Genomic DNA, 20629 nt, shown 5'->3' with positions numbered 1-20629 from the left:
GCTTAGTAACTTCTTTCACTCAAAAAATAGAAACTCTTCAAGTCTCTCCTCTTCCCTCTGTATGGGTGGAATTAGACTCACCTGGGGCGACATCTTTTTGAATAGAAAAGCCACCTATAATTGCCCTAGCGCAAGGATCCTCCGAAGCAATATGAACCCCCTCTGTTGACACTGCATCTCCTCTTCAAGCTAGCCTTCTGGAAGCTGCTAGTAAGGGGGAAGAAATTCAAAGCTTTCAAATGTTCCCTGTCCTGGAAGAGCAGGATGGCCAGGGTAATATTATAGAAGAGCATGTTCCATTTCCTTTCAAATAGCTTAAGGAGTTAAAAACAGCATGTAGTCAATATGGTGACACAACCACTCTTTTCACAACAGCATTGTTAAAAAGCCTTGCCTTAGATGTTTTGCCCCCGGGTGGTTGGAAACAAATGGCTCAAGCATACCTATCTGGAGGTGACTATCTGCTGTGGGAAAGTGAGTTTGTGGAGCAGTGTCAGGCCACAGCTGAGTAAATCAGGCACGACAGATTCCCATCACCTTTGATATACTTGCTGGGGAAGTCCCTTATGGATAGACAGATCAATAATCAAATTTTGATATACCAGTGTATACTTAGGTTAATGCCACTGCCAAGAGAGTTTGGAATACTCTTCTGTCATCAGGAAGACAAACTGAGGATCTGTCTAAAATAGGATAAGGGCCTGATGAGTTATTTTGAGATTTTGTTTTCAGATTAATGCAAATGGCAGGCAGATTAATTAGTGATTCAGAAGCTGAACTTTTACTTGTAAAACAACTTACATATGAAAATGCCAATGCAGCATGCCAGGCCACAATATGCTCTTTTAGAAAGAAGGGAAACATCTCTGACTATATCCAACTTTGTTCCGACGTAGGGCCTGTAGCTGAAGTTTTCCTGTGTCCCCGCCTGCCAGCAGTCAGGACAACTCTCCCACTCGTGTCCCCCAAGTAAACTCACAGAGACTTATATTACTTATAAGCTGTATGGCTGTGGCAGGCTTCTTGCTATCTGTTCTTATATCTTAAATTAACCCATTTCTATAATTCTATACCTTGCCATGTGGCTCATGGCTTACTGGTATCTTACATCATGCTTCTCCTTGTGGTGGCTGGCAGCATCTCCTTACTCAGCCTTCTTTCACCCAGCATTCTCCTCTCTCCTTGTCCTGCCTACACTATCCTTCCTGCCTGGCTACTGGCCAATCAGCGTTTTATTTATCAATCAATCATAGCAGCATATATTCACAGCATACAGGACATCCCACAGCAAGGGCCATCAGACAATCAAGAGATAGTCATGGCTGTAGCATTACAAGGAAAAATAGTTAGGAATGTTCTGTACCAGCAAGGACATGCTAATTCTAGAGAAGAGAAAGTCTCTCTGAAGGAGCTGTAGGAAAGCTTTGCTTTAAGTGCTTTTGTTTCTTTTCACTGTCTGGCTGAGGCAAATGAACAAGCCTTGAGGTAATTTTAGAATCAGGAATGCCTACCTCATCATGCACTTATAAGGCAGGTATGATCTGGGGCCAGTGTTGGATGAAAGAGAAACACCTGTTGAGGCCAGCTCAGGGAGAACAGAAAATCTTTTGACTCAAGAAACCTCATGTAGTTAAGAAAAAAAGCCCATTTACTCTTGACTTTTCAATACAAAAGCAAACCTAAAAGGGAACAGGAAGTTGACTCCTGGACCTCAAAAGAACTATGGGAAATGGAGTCCAAAAGGTAGCTCTTAACAGCAGGCTGATTTAAGAGAAATGCATTCTAGGAAAGGTAGTTTTTCTGCTAAAGATGGCAGTGTTGCCTGGAAAAACGTTTCAGCTAAAAAAAATGTGCATAGTAAACTTAAAATATAATTTTTAAAAGATTAAGAAAGAGGAAAATTGTTTGAAAGTTTGTTGAACGTCAGTTCCTACAAAAAACTGTAAGGAAACAGAGTTTGGAACTGTGCAGCTTTTGACAATTCAGGTTCCCTTGAGAAAATACCTTATATTGTCTAATAGTTGCACAAGAAGTTTTTGCAAAGAGGTTTATAGCAGTTCAGTATGAGACAGGACATCCCACTTCATCCTGAAGTGAATCTTTTTTGTAGAGCAAAGTGAAAGTTCTGCTGTAACATAAATATTTGTCTGAATTATTGCACAGGGAAGCTGTTATGAATTTGAGTAAAGGGACAGCCTCTAGTTAGAAACTATTTGCTGCTGAGTGCATTCTCTGCCAGTTTCAGAATGACTGAGAGAGCCTGGCAAGAAAGATAACTGGAAAAAAATAACTTTACCACAAGATTACAGCCTTAACAATAATTATATATTGTATCAAGAGCTAAGTCACTTAGAAATACATTATGCCTCTTAGAAGGCATTTCTTCTCATTCTCTTTTCTTCTCATTCTCTTTTTGGTTTTGAAATGAAGTCCAAAGGAATTTACTCTCTGTCTTATTGGAAAATAATGTAAATGTTAAGAAATCTTTATGTGTTTGCTAAGTTAATTATGTGCTAATGGTAGCCCTATAGAGAGTTTGCTTAATATAAGTTTGTAAAATAGATCTATAGAATTTCTTCAAGACATGTAGTAATAAGCTTGTTAGAAGTAAAATGTAAGTTTAAATAAATGGAATATAAGAAGTATATTTGCTAAGGTAGTCTTATAGAATTTCTCTAAGAATATAAGCTTGTATGAATATAAGTATATTTGCTAAGGTAGTCATATAGAATTTCTTTAAGAACATAAGCTTGTATGAATATAAGAAGTATATGTGCTAAGATAGTCCTATAGAGTTTCCTTAAGAATATAAGCTTGCAAGAAATATAAATAAGTGTAAATGTTGAATGTGAGTCTATGCTTAATGTAACCTAGGATGCAGAAAACAGTGCTCATAAAAGACTGCAAGCTGGCAGTCTAAATGGCTTCAGAAGCTCCAAAAGCTGGCACCAGAGCCAGAACAACCACAGTCAGGCATCCACAGCTGAGACTCCCAGAACATCAACACAGAGCAGAAAAACCTAAGCTAGGAGCAAAAAAGTTGCAGTTTCTATTTGATAACTAAAAGAAAATCTCTTTAGAAAGGTTTTGTGCCAACCAGCTCTTATGGAACTAATAACTTTCACCCTGAAAAAAGCACTGCTATAAAATGGTACCATAACTAAAAATGTCTTTGACTTGAGAACAAAAGTTGCAGAGATGCTTGTTTGAAGTAAAATTGTTAACTGCAAAAAAAAAAAAATTTTGGTTGTAAAATGTTTCTTCATATTTGGACATGGAAGTCTAGTACCAGAATTTATTTGAACTTTTTGAACTTAAAAAAAAATGTGGTAAAACTACAAAAAGGTTTTCATTATGAATTTCTCCATATTTGGAAGGCTGGTACCAGAATTTATTATTTGAATTTTGGGACTTAAAAAATGTAATGTACAGTATTGATTTCATTACAATGGGACAGTTTGAATTTACTTATACATATAGACTCTATCCAGGATGATGACCTACAAACTGTTTTATGAAATTATTTATGTTAAAAATGGAACTGTTTAAATGGAGAAATTTATTTTTATACTTAGGCTCAAGATGCAGTTTTATTGACTGTGGTGATTCATGAATTGTTTTGTGTTAAAAATAAAACTGTTTTATGTATAAGAATGGAACTGCCTATGGAATTGGTTTTATGTTACAAATGGAACTGTTTAAATAGAGTCTTTTTTCTAAAAAATTATAAAGAAAAGTGGGAGTGTTAATATTCTTCAGTCTATTTATCTTAAAAATATTTTAGTGTTACTTGAGTGAATTAATGTTATGTTTCGTATAGTTCTATTAAGAAATTGTTTTTATTTGTAGGTTTGTAAGAAAGTATTAATGGTTATTTTGAGAATACTGCTTTTGAATGTATGTTTGTAGGAATTATAATGGCATATAGTAATGTTCATGTTAGAATTATTATGTTAACCTATTAATATTAATGCATCATGGTTTGGTGAAGTCAAGGAAGTATTTAAGTTTGATGTGAATATATCAGAAGTTTATCCTATGTTTTGTTAGCAAGAAATTCAAATAGTTCTATTAAGAGTTTGCTTTAAGATGTAAGATTAAAAGAATTGTAACTATTAGCAATATTTATGTTACAATTATGTTAATGTATTAATGTTAATGATGAAGCTAAGGGAGTCTGAGTTTGATGCAATTGCATCAAGAATTTTTTGGTTTAGAAAGGGCTTGATGCAGCTAAGACATATTTTCACCTGAAATACATTTCCAAAAAAATGCCATCCTTATCATCCTCTACTCCTATACTGGGAGGTGTGACAGATATGGAGATTGTTGTGAGCCTTTAATGGGGAGCTGTTTTTTATGTTAAGAAGGGGGGACTTGTTGGAGCACATTTGGGTTTCCTAGTGGCTTTACCCAGCAGGTCTGCATAGAAAGATGATTGGACCACAGGCCTGAGTGCAGGTGTCTGAGATGGTCTGCACATGGCTATTCTGGGAGAAGATCTTTTGCTCCACTCCTTTAAATACCCTAGCATAGTCACAAAAATATCTTACTTTCATGTATTGTCTATATAGGTTAGGCAAATAGCATAGTCATAATAAGTGAAAGAACATAGGGCATTTTTATCTCAGATTACACAAAAAACCAAAATGTCTACTGTCACCACTTGTATCTAAAATAATAGCACAGATACACCAATTATATTCAGAAATGAGCAGTGAAAGACATGAAATAAAATTTCTGATAATATTTCATACAAGTTCATAAATAAGGAATCTCAAAATAAATATTTAGAAATAATTACAATAAAATCTGTACATACACAAAGGGCAGTGAAATAACTCCTGTATGTTAAAAGGCATACAAATGAATACATTGTTATCTGTAGCATAACATGAATCATTTTTAAAAGTATTTTTAAATGCAGAAGTGCTTTGCTGGCATGCTTATAAGAACATTGTGTGCATGTCTGGTGACTTAAAGGCCAGAAGAAGGTTATGGATTTCCTGGAACTGAAGTCAAATGTAGCTGTGGGTCACCATGTGGGGGCTGAGAATCAAACTCATGTCCTCTTCAAGAGCATCAGGTCTTCTTAACCACTGGTCATTCTCTCCAGCTCCATGAACCACTTTTAAATGTATATTATCCCCATTTTCGCACATAAACTCAATGCAATTCAACTAATATTCTGGAAGGAGTTTCTAAAGTTGATTAACTCCGTCCAAAATTTATGTAGAAATTCCAAAAACAGCAATACTTTAAAAAAATGTGAAGCCCAGGAATGTCATATTGTATCTTGTGACTTGCTCTTCTTTGTTCAAAATCATAGTAATTAAGTCTGTGTGTACTCTACATGCACAGACAGATACATATATGAATGAGACATCATTTAAAAAAAAAACACGGGAAATAGATATTACCCAACACAATGTAAAAAAAAAAAAAAAAAGACTTGGAGATAGATCACTATTGTTGGGCTGATGTTTTGTTTCTAAAACTGTGTGATGGGATATAAATTCTTCAATAATACCACTTCTGGAGGCATGTTCAAAACAGCCCATTACTCTCTAAAATTTCATATTAACAAATCTACAGGGAACTTCACACAGAGGGATTGAGAGTCTTATGAGGGTGATTCAATTTTGTTTGATACTTGTAAGCAGACCAGTGGGCATAGGAGCCAGAAGAATCCTATGTGAAGTGCTGCAGACACCTGAGAGTATCAACACCCATGGCTGCAATTTCAAGGCACAACAGAAGATCACAGTTAGGCAACTTCTCCTTTCTCTGACATATGTGCTCTAGCTTTTGTGAGAAAATCAGGAATTCTTTCTGTTGTCAGCTTCTCTCAGTAATATTTCCATGCCATTTAAATGCTGATGCTTAGAAGCAAATTCATTGAATTTAAACTTAAGTGTGCTTAGTATGTCCACAGAAGTTTCTACTCTTTTGTATGAGTCCCAGCTGGTGATACAATGCAGACCTTCACAGGGAATGGCTGTGTTCTCTGCTAAGGCAGAAAAGGCATTTTTACTCTATAGTGCTGGAAATAAAGAGGAAGGAAAATGATTAAGGTACAGAGAGGACTTTTTAGTCTCTTCCAGAAAAACTAATGTCTCTCTGTGAGATTTTGTAAAAATCCTGTAACATCTCAGAAACAGTTTCAGTGAGTGAGTCATGAGGAACAGCTGAGGCAGCCCAGCCTCTCACTTCTGCTTCCATGGAGGTTTATGTTATGACATGTATCACTGTGGGAGGGTTACTATCACCTTTCTGACAGTAATAAGTTGCAATGTCTTCAGACTGCAGATTGCTGATGGTGAGAGAATAATCTGTCCCAGACCCACTGCCACTGAACCTCGATGGGACCCCATCTGCCAAGCTATTTGTGTAATAGATCAGGAGCTTAGGAGATTTCCCTGGTTTCTGCTGGTACCAGTTTAAATAATTGCTAATGCCCTGACTGGCCCGGCAAGTGAGAGTGACTCTGTCTCCCAGAGAGGCAGACAGAGAGGATGGAGACTGGGTCATCTGGATGTCACACATGGAACCTAAGAATGGAGACATAATAAATGCCCACATAGTTAAGCATAATAAAACAGGACCTTGCCCCAAATCTAATCTTCACTAATCACAGTGTATAAGTAAAATTCTCATTATAGTCACTTTTCACCTGGTAACCAGAGCAGCAGGAGCCCAAGGAGCTGAGCAGGGGCCCTCATGTCCATGCTGAGTCCTGACTGCAGTGACAACTGCACAGGGTGTGACTGGTATATGAAGAAGTCCTCAAGGCTGTGCAGTGAGTGCATGCAAATCACTGGGAACCAGTTATCATGGGCACAGCTGCAAGGCTTGCTCATCTCAGTAACTGAGCACAAGTCCTGTGTCCCCAGATGCCCGAGGTCAGACCACACATATGCCTTCAGAGAATGCATTTCTTTTTTTAAGTTTTAAATTTTGGAGGTTTTTGAAATTTTTTACTGTGCGTAAGCTCTTTTTTAATAATATATTTCAAATATATATTAGCAGTAATATAGACAAATATCTTACTATCGATGAATATACAACAGAGGAGGGACTATTAAATTTTTAACTCACTCAAATAATTCCTATGGATTAAAAAAATACTCTGTCCTCCTTGTAAACTGTTTGCTTGGAGTGAACATTTCTACAAATTAAAAGAATAATTTATCAGAACCATTTAGATTGCATTCTTCTTTCATATATCATATCTCAACCACAGTTTTCCTCCCCTTCTCTCCCCTCAGTCTGTTCCCCTATCTCCTCTCTTCCCCAGGTCCATTCTCCCTCTTCATCTACCCTCAGAAAAGAGCATGCCTCCCAGGCTAATCAACCAAACACAGCATAATATGCTACAATAAGGTCAGGCATGTACCATCACATCAAGGATGGAGGAGGCAACCAAGTAGGAGGAAAAGTACCACAGGCAGCCAAAAGAGTCAGAGACAGTTCCTGCTCCCACCGTTAGGAATCCCACAGGAACACCAAGCTACTCAGTCATCATATATATGTAAAGGATCTTTGTAAGACCTACACAGGCTCCCTGATCTTTCTTAGCCCTTGTGAGTCCTGGTCAGTTGGTTCTGTGGGCCATGTGTCATTACATGTATGTGAAGGATCTATAAGATTCATACAGGCTCCCTGATCTTTCTGAGCCCCCATTAGTCCTAGTCAGTTCATTTGGTAAGACATGCTCGTATGGTGTCCCTGAATGCTCTGATTTCTTTGATTTATTCTCTCTCTTCCACAGGACTACCAGAGCTCTGCCTAATGTTTGGCTTTGAGACTCTAGACTCTGCGTCTGCTTCATTAGTTGCTGAATGAAGTCTCTCTGGTCTCTTCGATGACCTGTGAACTGCAATAGTGGCACAGATATTACGCATAAGCATAAGATGGTAAATAGGAGATTCTCCCTAAAAGTTCACTTAGAGGAGAATCAGCCTTCTTGCACATAGACTAACAAGACATGGTTCAAACCAGCCCATCTCTCTTGGCTTCTGGTTGTGTTCCATCAGTGTCATTAAGGGTTTTCTAAGGGTAATAATTTATTTCAGTTGTTTGGAACAGGTATATGTGCAACCTGACACAAGTGGGAGGTCTCAGGGTGGAGGAAAGAACTAGAGAAACACTGGATATGTGCCTCACAGAGGGCAAGGTGTGGGAGGAAACAAGAGATGGCAGCTTCAGTAAGCATCACAGCTTGTCTCTGATTCCTCAGCAATGAACAGCTCCCTGGTCTGTCCACAGGGGAAAGGTAATGTGTCTCTTTCATAAAGCTTAGGCTCAGTGTGAGGATATGTGGTGATGTCCCTATGGTGGGTCACTAATCATGATATATCCTTTGTCAGAATTAGTAATAATATGTTATACAAACAATAAAATAATCATTTAATATAATAATTTAATAATTGCTTATATACAGTGGGTCTAGAATTTCTTTCTTTTTTTCACAATTGCTATCCTCCCTAAGTGAAACACACTTGAGCTGAGACCTTATTCTGGCAGGGTATTGTTTTCTGACCCTCTTTGTCTTTGGACCTTGAAGATCAGTGAGAACTAAACTTTAGAGAGCAGGGTCAGCAGAACTGCACACACCTCTGAGGTGCTGGTTCCCACCAAAATATTTAAGCCATAGTCTGAGTAATAAACAATGCCAGACTATGTGTCTTCTGTGTTCTCACTAACTAAAACCTTTCCAATCTTTTGATTGATTTTTTCTTAGAAATAAATATATACTTTTTTCTATTGACCACCAAAGATGTTTTTTATTAAAAAAAAATTCATTCATTTTACATACCAATCCTTCTCTTCACTCCTCCTGCCCACCCAGTCTCTCCCCTCAACCCACCCCACACTCCCCTCACTAGAAGGCAAGGCCTCCCATGGGAAGGCACATCCAGTAGAGGCAAGTCCAAGTCCTTCCCCCTGCCTCAAGGCTGCATGAGGTGTCCCATCATAGGTAGTGGGCTCCAAAAAGCCCTCATGCACCAGAGATGGATTCTGAATCTATCATCTGCCCCCACAAAAAAAATTAAATCAAGTTGCTGACCAGCAGGGAAAACTCCTTCAGTCAGGCCCCCCATCAAAACCCCCCATCAAAACCCCCCATCAGACACTGCAATCTACAAGTTCCATGCCCTACCCCAATATCCACCTGCCTGTGACCACTAAAGATTTGATGCGTAAGTCTGATTACTCATTAAAATTACAGACTTGACTTTTTGTTTTTAAAATCCTTCTGGGAAATTTGAGAAAATGCACCTTTTTATATTAATATGTTGTGGTTGAGAATATTCAGTTTTTTTTTTTTTGTTGTTTTTTTTTTTTTTTTTTTTTTGGTTTTTCGAGACAGGGTTTCTCTGTGTAGCTTTGCGCCTGTCCTGGAACTCACTTGGTAGCCCAGGCTGGCCTCGAACTCACAGAGATCCGCCTGGCTCTGCCTCCCGAGTGCTGGGATTAAAGGCGTGCGCCACAACCGCCCGGCGAGAATATTCAGTTTTTTGACAGCAGTTTTTTTGTAACTTTTTAAAACTCCAATGTCAAAAAACACTTAGAATATGAAAATCAAGTGATTTCATTGAACAGTTGTATGTAGTGGTGAAAGCACCATACTAAAGAATTACATGTGCTATGAGAAAATAGAAGTAGGAACTATAGTGTATATAATATGGAAGGAACCAGGAAAATTTGCACTCTTTTCTTTGGATTTGAAGTCTTGTTAACAAAATAATTTTAAAACATACTGGAAAGAAGTCTTGTTAGAATTGGAGACTCAAACAATACAGTAAGTAAATTGTGTATCTCAGAAGCTGACAGAAGAGAAATTGAAAAGAGGTGGAGAGGAAGCTGAACTTTTGAGTTACCATGGAGGTCAGTAAGTAGTGGCCGAAAAAGAAAAGGAACTTCAGACAACAATGAGAAAAGCCAATGAGTGAATGGAAGAGTGCTTAGGAAAGAGAAAGAGAAAAGGGCAATTTTCACTTTTCTTAGCAGCTAAGAAAAGACATCAGGCACTCAATGGAGACCTCTATAGGAGATTTCACAGTGGGCAGTCTGGGAAAGACAAAAATACAATGTCCCATTAAGGAGCAGTCCCTCCTTCTGTGTTCTCCTTGTTCATGTCTGCTGTTATATCAGCCATCCAGGATATCAGCAATCTCAGAAACAAGGCTGAATGCCTCAATCTTAATATTGAAACTGAGAAGACATGGACAGACAAGGTAAGTCAACAACTGAGCTTTGGTCTCAGACTTGCATGGATGGACCACCCTAGGGAAAAACTATTCAATGTTCACACATATGCAGCTCTTTGAGAAAAGCAGAGCATTAATAAGGACCACCTTTCTGAGGAAATTAATGTAAAATGTCTTCCTATCTCCAGCACTAGACAAAAAGGACATCAGTGTGAAATTCTGGATTAGTGATGGGAGCACTAAGTACACAAAGCAATTGCTTTCTAAGACAGTACCAGAGACATGGGAATTGGACAATGGAAAGGCTATGGAAAAATCTGCTTGGAGTGCTCCTAACCTACAGAAGTACAAATCACACACACTCTCTCATATTGATACTCAAGATTTTATGCATTAAAAACATGAACTCTAGCTTTAAAAAGTTTCTGATATTTGTTTCTCCCAAGATAATCATTCAGGGATATGATCAACAAATCTCAGAAACAGTTATTCTGTGAGACATATTAAATCTAACTGTAAGAACACACAGGCCTAAAAATAGAAGGTACTATAAAATTTGAAAACAGGGACAAAACAGCATTTATAGATAATTTGATAAATTTTCATGCATACTATATTATCTTTCATGTTATTTCCTACTATATCTCCTCTGTACTCCCTTTTCTCCCCATTCCCATTTGTCTCTTTTCTACAAAAATGTGATGTTTGAATCCAATGGCAGCTTTAGAGCAGCTCTCTAAACACTCGTGGATATTAACAGGTGTTCTATAGAGATGTTGAAGATGGGAGCTCTCACCAGGGAAATGAAATAAAATAAAATGATGCTGGTCTTAAGGTATTGGCACCAGGCACATGCTGGTAGGCACTCTCTTCTTTACCTGTGAATCAGAAGTTGGCTGCAGGCTCTTGCCTTAAACCTCCCCCAGTCTTTAGAAACAGGTCCCACTTCTCTCATGTGGGCTCTGACTCCCTGCAGAGACCCTGCCAGGCTGTTTGTCTCTGGTGCTGGGAACTAAATTCTCCCTGCAGCACTCCACCATGCTATTTCCCTTGGTTTGTCTGTCCACAGTATTGATAACTGTTAGGATAGATACCTTAAACCTCGGTTATTCATCTTAGTCTACTCTGAAACCATAATGCCACATCCAAAACCTAAAAATTTGTTCATATAGAAAGTTTCATTTCTAAATTGTATCATATGCACATATGTGATTATATGTATCTATTTAAAAATAATAAATACAAATGAGAGTAAAAAATGTGATAGTTCTCATTCTGGTATTCACTTAATTCAAGTAATCTGTTACCTTCAGTTGCATTCAGTTTCCTGCAATCACAATAACTTGATTTCTTTATTGTTAAAAATCCATTTCTTTATTTGGATACAAAGAAAGGGAAATCATAAAATTTCTAGGAAAATAGATATAGCTGGAAAAGATTGTATGGTGTAAGGTAATCTTTAGAGTTGTGTGGTTAATGTGGAGTAGCTGATGAATCTCTGAAACCATTGTGGTGGGGAAGGGAAAGGAAGATGCGAAGTTGGAGAGATAGTGCACAGGTGACATGAAAAGGGATAAGAAATAATAGGCAGTGTGAAGTGTGGAGATGCATGGGAGGATGGGGCTATTGAGGGAGTTAGGGAAGGGAAAACTATCATTAAGGATGTTGTAAAAGGGCATAAAATAACCTATTATTTGATAGTTATCATACCTATTCTTACTAATATAAAAGAGTTTAAGTAGCTAGCCTACATTGAGCATTATGCTCATCCCAAAAGCTATAGGTTGCCAAATAAAAATCCCTGAACCAGGTTTGGGACACTTCTCTTCAAGACATTAATCAGAAGCATACTGAAGATTCCCAAAACAGTGAGGGTGATTACCATTGTCTTTGGTTGCTGCAGTAGTTTGAATGAGAATGTACCCCAGGGATTCAAGTGTTTGAATACTTGGTTGGTCACCAGTTGCTCTCACTGTACATACTGGGTTTTCGGGTTGCTGGAAGAAGTATGTTACTGGTAGCAAGCTTTGAGATTTCAAAACTATACAACATTCAATTTTTGTTCTTTACTTCCTACATATAGTTCAAGAATTGAGCTCTCACCCGCTGCTCCAGCCACCTACTCTCCACCATCATGGATTCTAATCTTGAACTATAAGTCAAAATAAATATTTTCTATAAATTGCTTGTGGTCATGATCTTTATCACAGATATTGTATTCAAAGTAAGACAGTTTCCAACCAGAATTTTATGGTAAGATATTATTTCTATAGATACTACCCACATTTGTAAACGGATGTGGAGAAAACAAGTCAGTATTGGCAAGAGAGAAGGGAGACTGTGAGGTTAGCTTTTGCTGTAGTGCAAGGTGTTATATGAGCTGCTGAGGGGCAAAACATAAATGAACATTCTTACCAAACTGTGAATGCTGTGAACTGCAGTAATGACCTGGATGTAAGACTTGATCATGTGACCAATGGTGGCACATATTTTATGAGTTATCCAAAGTTTCTTTTAAATTCAGCTTAAGGCCTGCTCCACAGGAAGAAACACATGCTTGGTGATACAAATCTTCCCAAGATCCAAATGTTTCAGAGCTCACAGGCGTCAAGAGCCAACCAACTATCATTATTTCGCTAAATAGACTCAGTATCAAACTATTTTCCAAATTTATATCTATGTACATATATACTAGTGCATCTTTCAGACCTCAGTAGAGATATTTCTTCTTACAGTAGATGGTGACTCAGACAGAGACTCACAAATGGTGAAAGTACAGAGAATAAGTTTCAGTGCTATGCTCAACTACAAATAGGGAATCTATATCAGATCTCACTTCCAAGGTTAGGAAAACATTACAGAAGAGGTGGAAGAAAGATCGTAAGAACAGAGGTTGTTTATTGTTCATTTGTATTTTATTTTTTGAGAACTGTCACACATTTATGGATTGGGTTGTTAGATTTCTTGTTGATTAATGAGTTGGTTGCACTTTTAGCTCTTTATCTATTTTAGATAATTCCTTTTTGAATTATTTGAGTACCACTTGTTCTGAAGACTCAGCTACTCCTTAGTGGAAACTTTCAGCAACTTCCTCTTACAAAGTCTCAGAGAATCTCCTCTTGCTACATAATGTTGGATCATGTACTCTGCCCTGAGTCTGGCCTAGAAGCCTGTCCTCAACAAGCAAACTTGAGAGTGAAAATCAGAAAATAAAATTTTGTTCAATGTGGCCACTTTGTTAAGTGGGACAAATATATCCATAGAACTATCTGAGTCTTTTGCAAACCTGAAATGAGATTAAAGTTTAAACACAGGGCCAAAAATATTCACACTGAAGCTTGGCTGACCAATTCTACTCAGAGGTATATATTCAGAAGAAGTCACGTCTGAAATCAGCGACAAAGTTTGTACCCTACTGTTCACATTAACATTATTCAGAAAAGGCAAAGAGGAAATAAAGAAATTCTGGAATAAAGCACACAGTGAGTTGTAGCAATATCAGTATACAGTCATACCTTGATTAATAATAACAATGAATTCTGTCTAATGTATCATGAGACAATTATGTAATTGTGTAAATATCACAGAGGAAATTTATATAAGCCTAGATAATAAAGTCCTCTACCTACCCAGGCTTTTGTTACATGCCATTGTTCCTAGGCAAGATACCTATAGAGAAGATGAACTATTGGACTTAGTTATAACACAATGGTAGGTAATTATAGATTTAAGCATGTCTAAGCAATTCATAGATACAGTACAATGACAGTATGGAAGGTAAAATATAGTACACCTATAAAGTGTGCATGTTGTAAATTGAAATTATAGACTAAGAGTTCCTCTGAGGAATGCAGTGAGTGACAAGAGACTGAACGTGAAGATTGCTACCACCGTAGTCACTAAAGCCAAAGTCCTGTCATGTGTCACCTGTCCCAGAGTTTACGGTTGCAACAGTAAATAGCCTTCAACTCTGTGATTCTCCACTGGAAATACACCTCAGCTAATATCAGATTCATCACTCATCACTAAAACACCTGTTTCTTTTTTTTTTTAAGAAATAGTTTATTCGTTTTACATACCAATCAAAGATCCCCCTTTTCCCTCCTCCCACCCCTCCAGTCTCCCCCTCTCAACCTATCCCCATTCCCTCCTACAAGAATGTAAGGCCTCCTATGGGGAAGTACATTTAGTAGAGGCAGGTTCAAGCCCCTCCCCCTGCCTCAAGGCTGTGTGCAAGGTGTCCCATCATAGGTAGTGGGCTCCAAAAAGCCTGCTCATGCACCAAGGATGGACTCTGATCCTACCGCCAGGGGCCTCCTTAAGCAGATCAAGCTACAGTACTGTCTCACTATGCAGGGGGCCTAGTTCAGTCTCATGCAGTCTCCACAGCTGTTGGTCTGAAGTTCATGAGTTCCCACTAGTTTGGTTTGGTTGTCTCTGTAGGTTTCCACATCATGATCTTGATGTCCTTGCTCATAGAATCCCTGTAGCACAAATCTTAAAAGTTCTTATTAATAAAATCAAACCTGGAGCCAGGTATTGGGGTAAATGCTGAAAGATCAGAGAGACAGAACAAGCCACAGCCACCTCACCTTGCCAATTCCTTAGCTGATCCTGTTTCCTCAGACTGGAAGCCTCTGTGTCTGAATGTATCTCAGCTGAACTGCTGCTAAAAGCCTAAAAGCTTATCCAGCTCTAGTTCCTCGTCCTCACGCCTTAAATACCTTTCTGCTTTCTGCCATCACTTCCTGGGATTAAAGGTGTGAGTAACCATGCCTGGCTGTTTCCAATGTGGCTTTGAACTCACAGAGATCAGGACGGATCTCTGCCTTCTGAATGCTAGGATTAAAGGTGTGAGTGCCACCATTTTCTGGCCTCTATATCTGTCTAGTGGCTCTTCTGTTCTCTGACCCCAGATAAATTTATTTGTATGCACAATATATTGGGGGACATAATATATTACCATAAACCCCTCTTCTCTCTCTTCACTGGACTCCTGGAGGTTGGCCTCGTGTTTGGCTGTGGATTGCTGCATTTACTTCCATCAGTTACTAGAGAAAGGCTCTATGGATGACAGTTAGGGTATTCACCGATCTGATTACTAGGGTAAGCCAGTTCAGGCACCCTGTCCACTATTGCTATTAGTCTAGGCTGGGGTCATCCTTGTTAATTCCTCGGAACTTCCCTAGCACCCAGTTTCTCCCTATCCCCATGATATCTCCCTCTCTCATGGTATCTCTTTCATTGCTCTCCCACTCCATCCCTGTTCTAACTCAACCATCCTGTTTCTTGATGTACTCATCCCCCATCCACTACCCTTCATTGCACACCCCTCATTCCCAGTTTACTCATGGAGATCTCATCTATTTCCCCTTCTCTGGGCAATCCATGTATCCTCTTTGTATGGTGGTATTTTATTTGTACTGAAATGTGATTTTAATTGTATGTTAATAAATAAAGTTGCCCGGGGGTCAGAGTTATTAGAGCCATAGCAAAAGCTGGGCAGTGGTGGCACACGCATTTAATCCCAGCACTTGGTAGACAGAACTAGGTAGATCTCTGTGTGTTCAAGGATGCAGCCAACATTAGAGACACACGCCTTTAATCTCAATACCAACCATAGAAGACCTGGAAGTCTCTACAGACAGGCAGTGCCAAGGCAGTCATGTGTTTGGGTTTACAACCAATGAGAAGGCAGAACAGAAAGACTATGTAAAGACAAACACACAGGAAGTAGGTCCTTTTCGGAGAGCTCTCTTGCCTGAAGAGGATTGCTGAAACATGAAGGGTAAGGCTCTTAGCTCTGACCTCTTGACTTTCTTCTCTGAATCGGCTCGGTGTTTCTTATTTAATAAGACGGTTGGTTACATCTACATCTTTGGGTCCTCCTTATTAGCTAGCTTCTCTGGAGCTGTGAACTATAGTCTGATTATTTGCTTTACATCTAGTATCCACTAATGAGTGAGTACATACCCTATTTGTCCTTCTGTGCCTGGGTTACCTCACTCAGGATGATTATTTTCTAGTTCCATTCATTTGCCTGCAAATTTCATGATGTCATTATTTTTCTCTGCTGAGTAGTACTCCTTTGTGTACATGTATCACATTTTCTTAGTCCATTCTTTGGTTAAAGGACATCTAGGTTGTTTCTAGGTTCTGACTATTACAAATAATGCTACTATTAATGTAGTTGAGCATGTGTCCTTGTGGTATGATTGAGCATTCCTTGGGTATATGACCAAGAGTGTTATAGCTGGGTCTTGAGGAAGATTGATTCCCAATTTTCTGAGAAAACTCCATACTGATTTCTAAAGTGGCTGTATAAGTTTGCACTCCCACCAATAGTTGTTCTTGCTCCACATCCTCTCCAACATAAGCTGTCCTCTGTGTTTTTGATCTTAGACATTCTGACAGGTGTAAGATGGTATCTCAGAGTCATTTTGATTTGCATTTCCCTTAATAACTAAGAATATTAAGCAATTCCTTAAATGTCTTTCAGTCATTTGAGATTCATTTGTTGAGAATTCTCTGTTTAGCACTGTAGCCCATTTTTAATGGGATTGCTCATTATTTTGATGTCTAGTTTCTTGAATTCTTTATATATTTTGGAGATCAGCCCTCTGTTAGATGTAGGATTGGTGAAAATCTTTTCCCATTCTGTAGACTGTCGTTTTGTCTTATTTACATTTTCCTTTGTCTTACAGAAGCTTCTCAGTTTCTGTAAGACAAAGGAAAATGTTGTTTATTTTATTAATTATTTATTAATTGTTGCTCTCGGTATCTGTGCTACTTGTGTTATATTTAGGAAATGGTCACCTGTGATAATGCTTTCAAGACTACTTCCTACTTTCTCTTTTATCAAGTTCAGTGTAACTGGTTTTATATTGAGGTCTTTGATCTACTTGGACTTGAGTTTTGTGCATGGTGGATCTATTTGCAATCTTCTACATGTTGACATCCACTTATGCCAGCACCATTTTTGAAGATGCTTTCTTTTCTCCATTGTACAGATTTGGCTTCTTTGTCAAAAATCAGGTGTTCATAAGTATGTGGGTTCTATTTAGTTCTATTCCATCGGTCCACATGTCGGGTTTTTTTTGCCAACTCCAAGATATTTTTATGACTATTACTATTGCTCTATAGCAGAGCTTGAGGTCAGGGATGTTGATGCCTCCAGAGGTGACTTTATTGTATAGGATTCTTTTAGCTATGCTGGTTTTTTTGTTTTTCTATATGAAGTTGAGTGTTGTTCTTTCCAGGTCTGTGAAGAATTGTGACACACCTGTTTCAGCAACAAATTTGAATCACAGGCCCAGTGTATGAACAAATGACTTCCAGATGTGCATTTCATGTTGCCTTTACTACAATAAACCAAGTCTTCAAACTCTATTTTCCTTGAGATCAATCTAGTTTTGTATTACCTTTAATTTTTTTGTGATTCTGTTGAATAAGGCACGTGTTTCTATGCTGTCTGAATTTGACATTCAAATCCATCTTTGGAATTCACTTAACAGCCATTTTATTTCAGCCTGCTATAACTGATACTGTGCTAAACTTTTGACAACAGGCATTTGCTTTTGAACAATTTCACCAAAGTTTATCCTGTAATGTGAAAAACAAGATGGACAGAATTTTCCTCTTTTGATGATTTAAGGACAGGAGAATCCAATTTTGTGCCTCTTCCAAACTGAAGAAGAAAGTTAATAGAATGTGGAAGTGAGAAGGGTGAAGTGGAGAGAAAGCTTTTTTTTCTTTATATTTAATAAAATTTTATGAAGGTAGCATAGGAAAGTTTTAGGAGTAATTAATAATGATTTATGGAATGAATGTTGTTTTTCCAATGTATAATTGTGACATTACATTTGAGATTGTGACACTATATTACAGAAATCTGGTTTTCTCTTTGCCATCAGGTATTAGTTGCAAAAAGCTTCTTGGTTAGAGGTGGAACTTTGTGTCCACTTCCCCTTATCCCTGCTAGAATTTTGTTTGGTTGGAAGTTCTGCAAGTTTGTGTGCACTATGCCAGTCTTTGTGAGTTTATGTTTCTATCAGTCACATAATGGGATGATGCTCTTTCTTTGAAGTCACTACCATCTCTGGCCTTTACAATCTTTCTGCCTCAAGAAGGAAGTCTGAACAACAAAGCTGTCCTACAGCACATAAACAAATTATTGACCAGATTATTCAACCTCTAACAATACAATAATATACTAATAATAAAAAATGACTTATAAAGGTGACACAGGAGTGTAACAGCTGGCAAGAAAACTTAGTGAGTAAAGTCATCTATCTCCAACTCTGATAACCTGAATTTGACCACTGGAATCCCTATAATAGGAGAGAACCAATTCTCTCCATTTGTGCTCAAACCACACACACATGCACACACACACACACACACACACACACACACACACACACACACACACACACACACTATTTTAAATATGTGTTTTGGGTGCCATGAATCATCTACAATCTCATATACTTGACTACATTCATGGATGGTTTTTATCTGTGCATGTGTTCTAGTTGAAGACAGAAGACTGATCAGTTTGGTATCCCTTCCTTCATTCCTAGTTGTTCTGAAAGGAATTTGGCACCACAGAACAATGCTGATTGTGGCACGCTGACAGTATAGAAGTTGACAGAAAAACCAGGTAACTGCAAGGAAACCTGGAAAATGCAGCAGCTGTGACCTATCCTTCAGAATGATCATACTTCACCTCTTATAGGAGTCTGAAGGTGCTGTGGTACTCTGGTGTGGTGCTCTCCAGAGAAACACGTGAGGGCAGCTGACCCATACAAACACAGAAGTTTTTATTTAGAAGGGTAACACCATGAGAAGATGTGTACCTTGAAAACAACAGTGAATCCTCAGATCCCCAGGCTCTACCCTGCTGATTTTGAATGTGAAATCTGTTCCTGCCCTACTGCCACCAAATCTGCCTAGGTCCTCAGAAAATTGGGTGGAAACCTTATAGATCAAGAGCTGTGGAGATATGCCTTGTCTCTGCAGGTACTAACTCAAATAGGTGTTTACACTGCTGTGTAGCAGGCTCTGACCAATGCTGCTGGAGAGTGAGGTTGATTCTCCAAGGGTGATAGGTAGCAACACTGGAGTCTGGGGTAGCACATCCCCTACTGGATTCTAAAATTATAAAAACAGAAAATATGTGAGGTAAGAAATAAACACAGCAAGATACTTTTATGATTTTTCTTTCATTATTTTCTTCCTTTTTATCTTTATTTACCCTTCTGAAATTTTTTAATATAAAAATATGTTTACAAATGAAGAGGACCTCTAGGTATCTTCTATGCTGGCTATCAGCATCTATCAGTGCCAGAGTATACCCCAGAACACGTATCCTGGATCCTTCTGAAATTTCTTTTACCTCAATAGATCTACTCTCCACATCCTCCTTCTAAAGGAAATACCCCACATATTTCACATGTACACAGACCGCCCACTGAAGGTGAAGGGTCAAGAAATATGAAGCATCCACCCATTCTCATTTCACTTACCAAGGATCCATAACACCAGCAATCCCAGAAGCTGGCTTGGGCACCTCATCTTGTGTAGTGATTTATCTGTCAGGTAACAAATAAAGGAAAAAAAATAGAAGGAAAAGTCCTCCCTACCAAACAACATGCCAACCCCTTAGGGGAAGGGCAATAGTATGCAAAGCCAAAGAGAGTTAAGGAAAACTCTCACGAGGAAATGGTCAAACGTCACCTGTGTTTACAGAAGACCAGTGCAGTCTATAGTGCTACAGCAGTTGAAAGAAGGACTTCAGAGTAAGAGTGTCGATCTGTGGGAGGACATGATGCACACACCCCTTCCATCCTGAGACAGCACTAGACATAACAATACAGGCATGGACACTCATGTCAGTCTCACAGAGGAGAATGACAACCCTGTGTGCTTCACAGTTATTTTTCACTAAAATATAACAACCACACACAAACACGAGCTATTGATGCTTCTGTTGAACTTTCATTGAGCCTTATTATGGATTGAGCTCGTTGAAGTATGATCTGATATCTTTTGTCATAAAGATAATTATTTTAGTGTGTTCAAAAATGTTTAGAAATTGTCTATCCACGAGACTTCTAAATATAACAATTCAGGAGAATTCAGTGACAAAGAACTTGAGAGATTTACACATGGAGAGCTCACAGCCTTTTACAAGGCAAGAGGCACAGCAGAGATTATTTTATCCCACAGAATTCAAATATACATCCATTTAAAATTTGAACAATGTAACACTCTGTCATACTTCTTCATTATGTTTGTATGTAATGAATATTTTCAAGTACTTCTTAAGAACTCCTTCTAGAAAGTGATTTAGAATAAGTAAGAAAGTTTTTACTTATTTTGTTTGAGTAGTGCACCTGAGTGGTCTTCATGTA

General features: G+C 38.3%; 1 gene segment (V, D, J or C); it reads right to left on the bottom strand.

Moving 5' to 3' along the window:
• Positions 1-6228: 6228 nt before the first annotated feature.
• LOC128099588 (immunoglobulin kappa variable 1-27-like) lies at positions 6229-6728 on the bottom strand. The segment is given in 2 exon segments: positions 6229-6551; positions 6674-6728. Coding segments are annotated over 2 exon segments (378 nt in total).
• Positions 6729-20629: the final 13901 nt, after the last annotated feature.

The sequence above is a fragment of the Peromyscus californicus genome, unplaced genomic scaffold (assembly GCF_007827085.1).
Source record: "Peromyscus californicus insignis strain IS unplaced genomic scaffold, ASM782708v3 Scaffold_6__1_contigs__length_162567912, whole genome shotgun sequence".
NCBI classification, from domain to species: Eukaryota; Metazoa; Chordata; class Mammalia; order Rodentia; family Cricetidae; genus Peromyscus; species Peromyscus californicus.
Note: the sequence above shows the minus strand (reverse complement) of the source record. Positions and strands in the feature narration are given on the sequence as shown.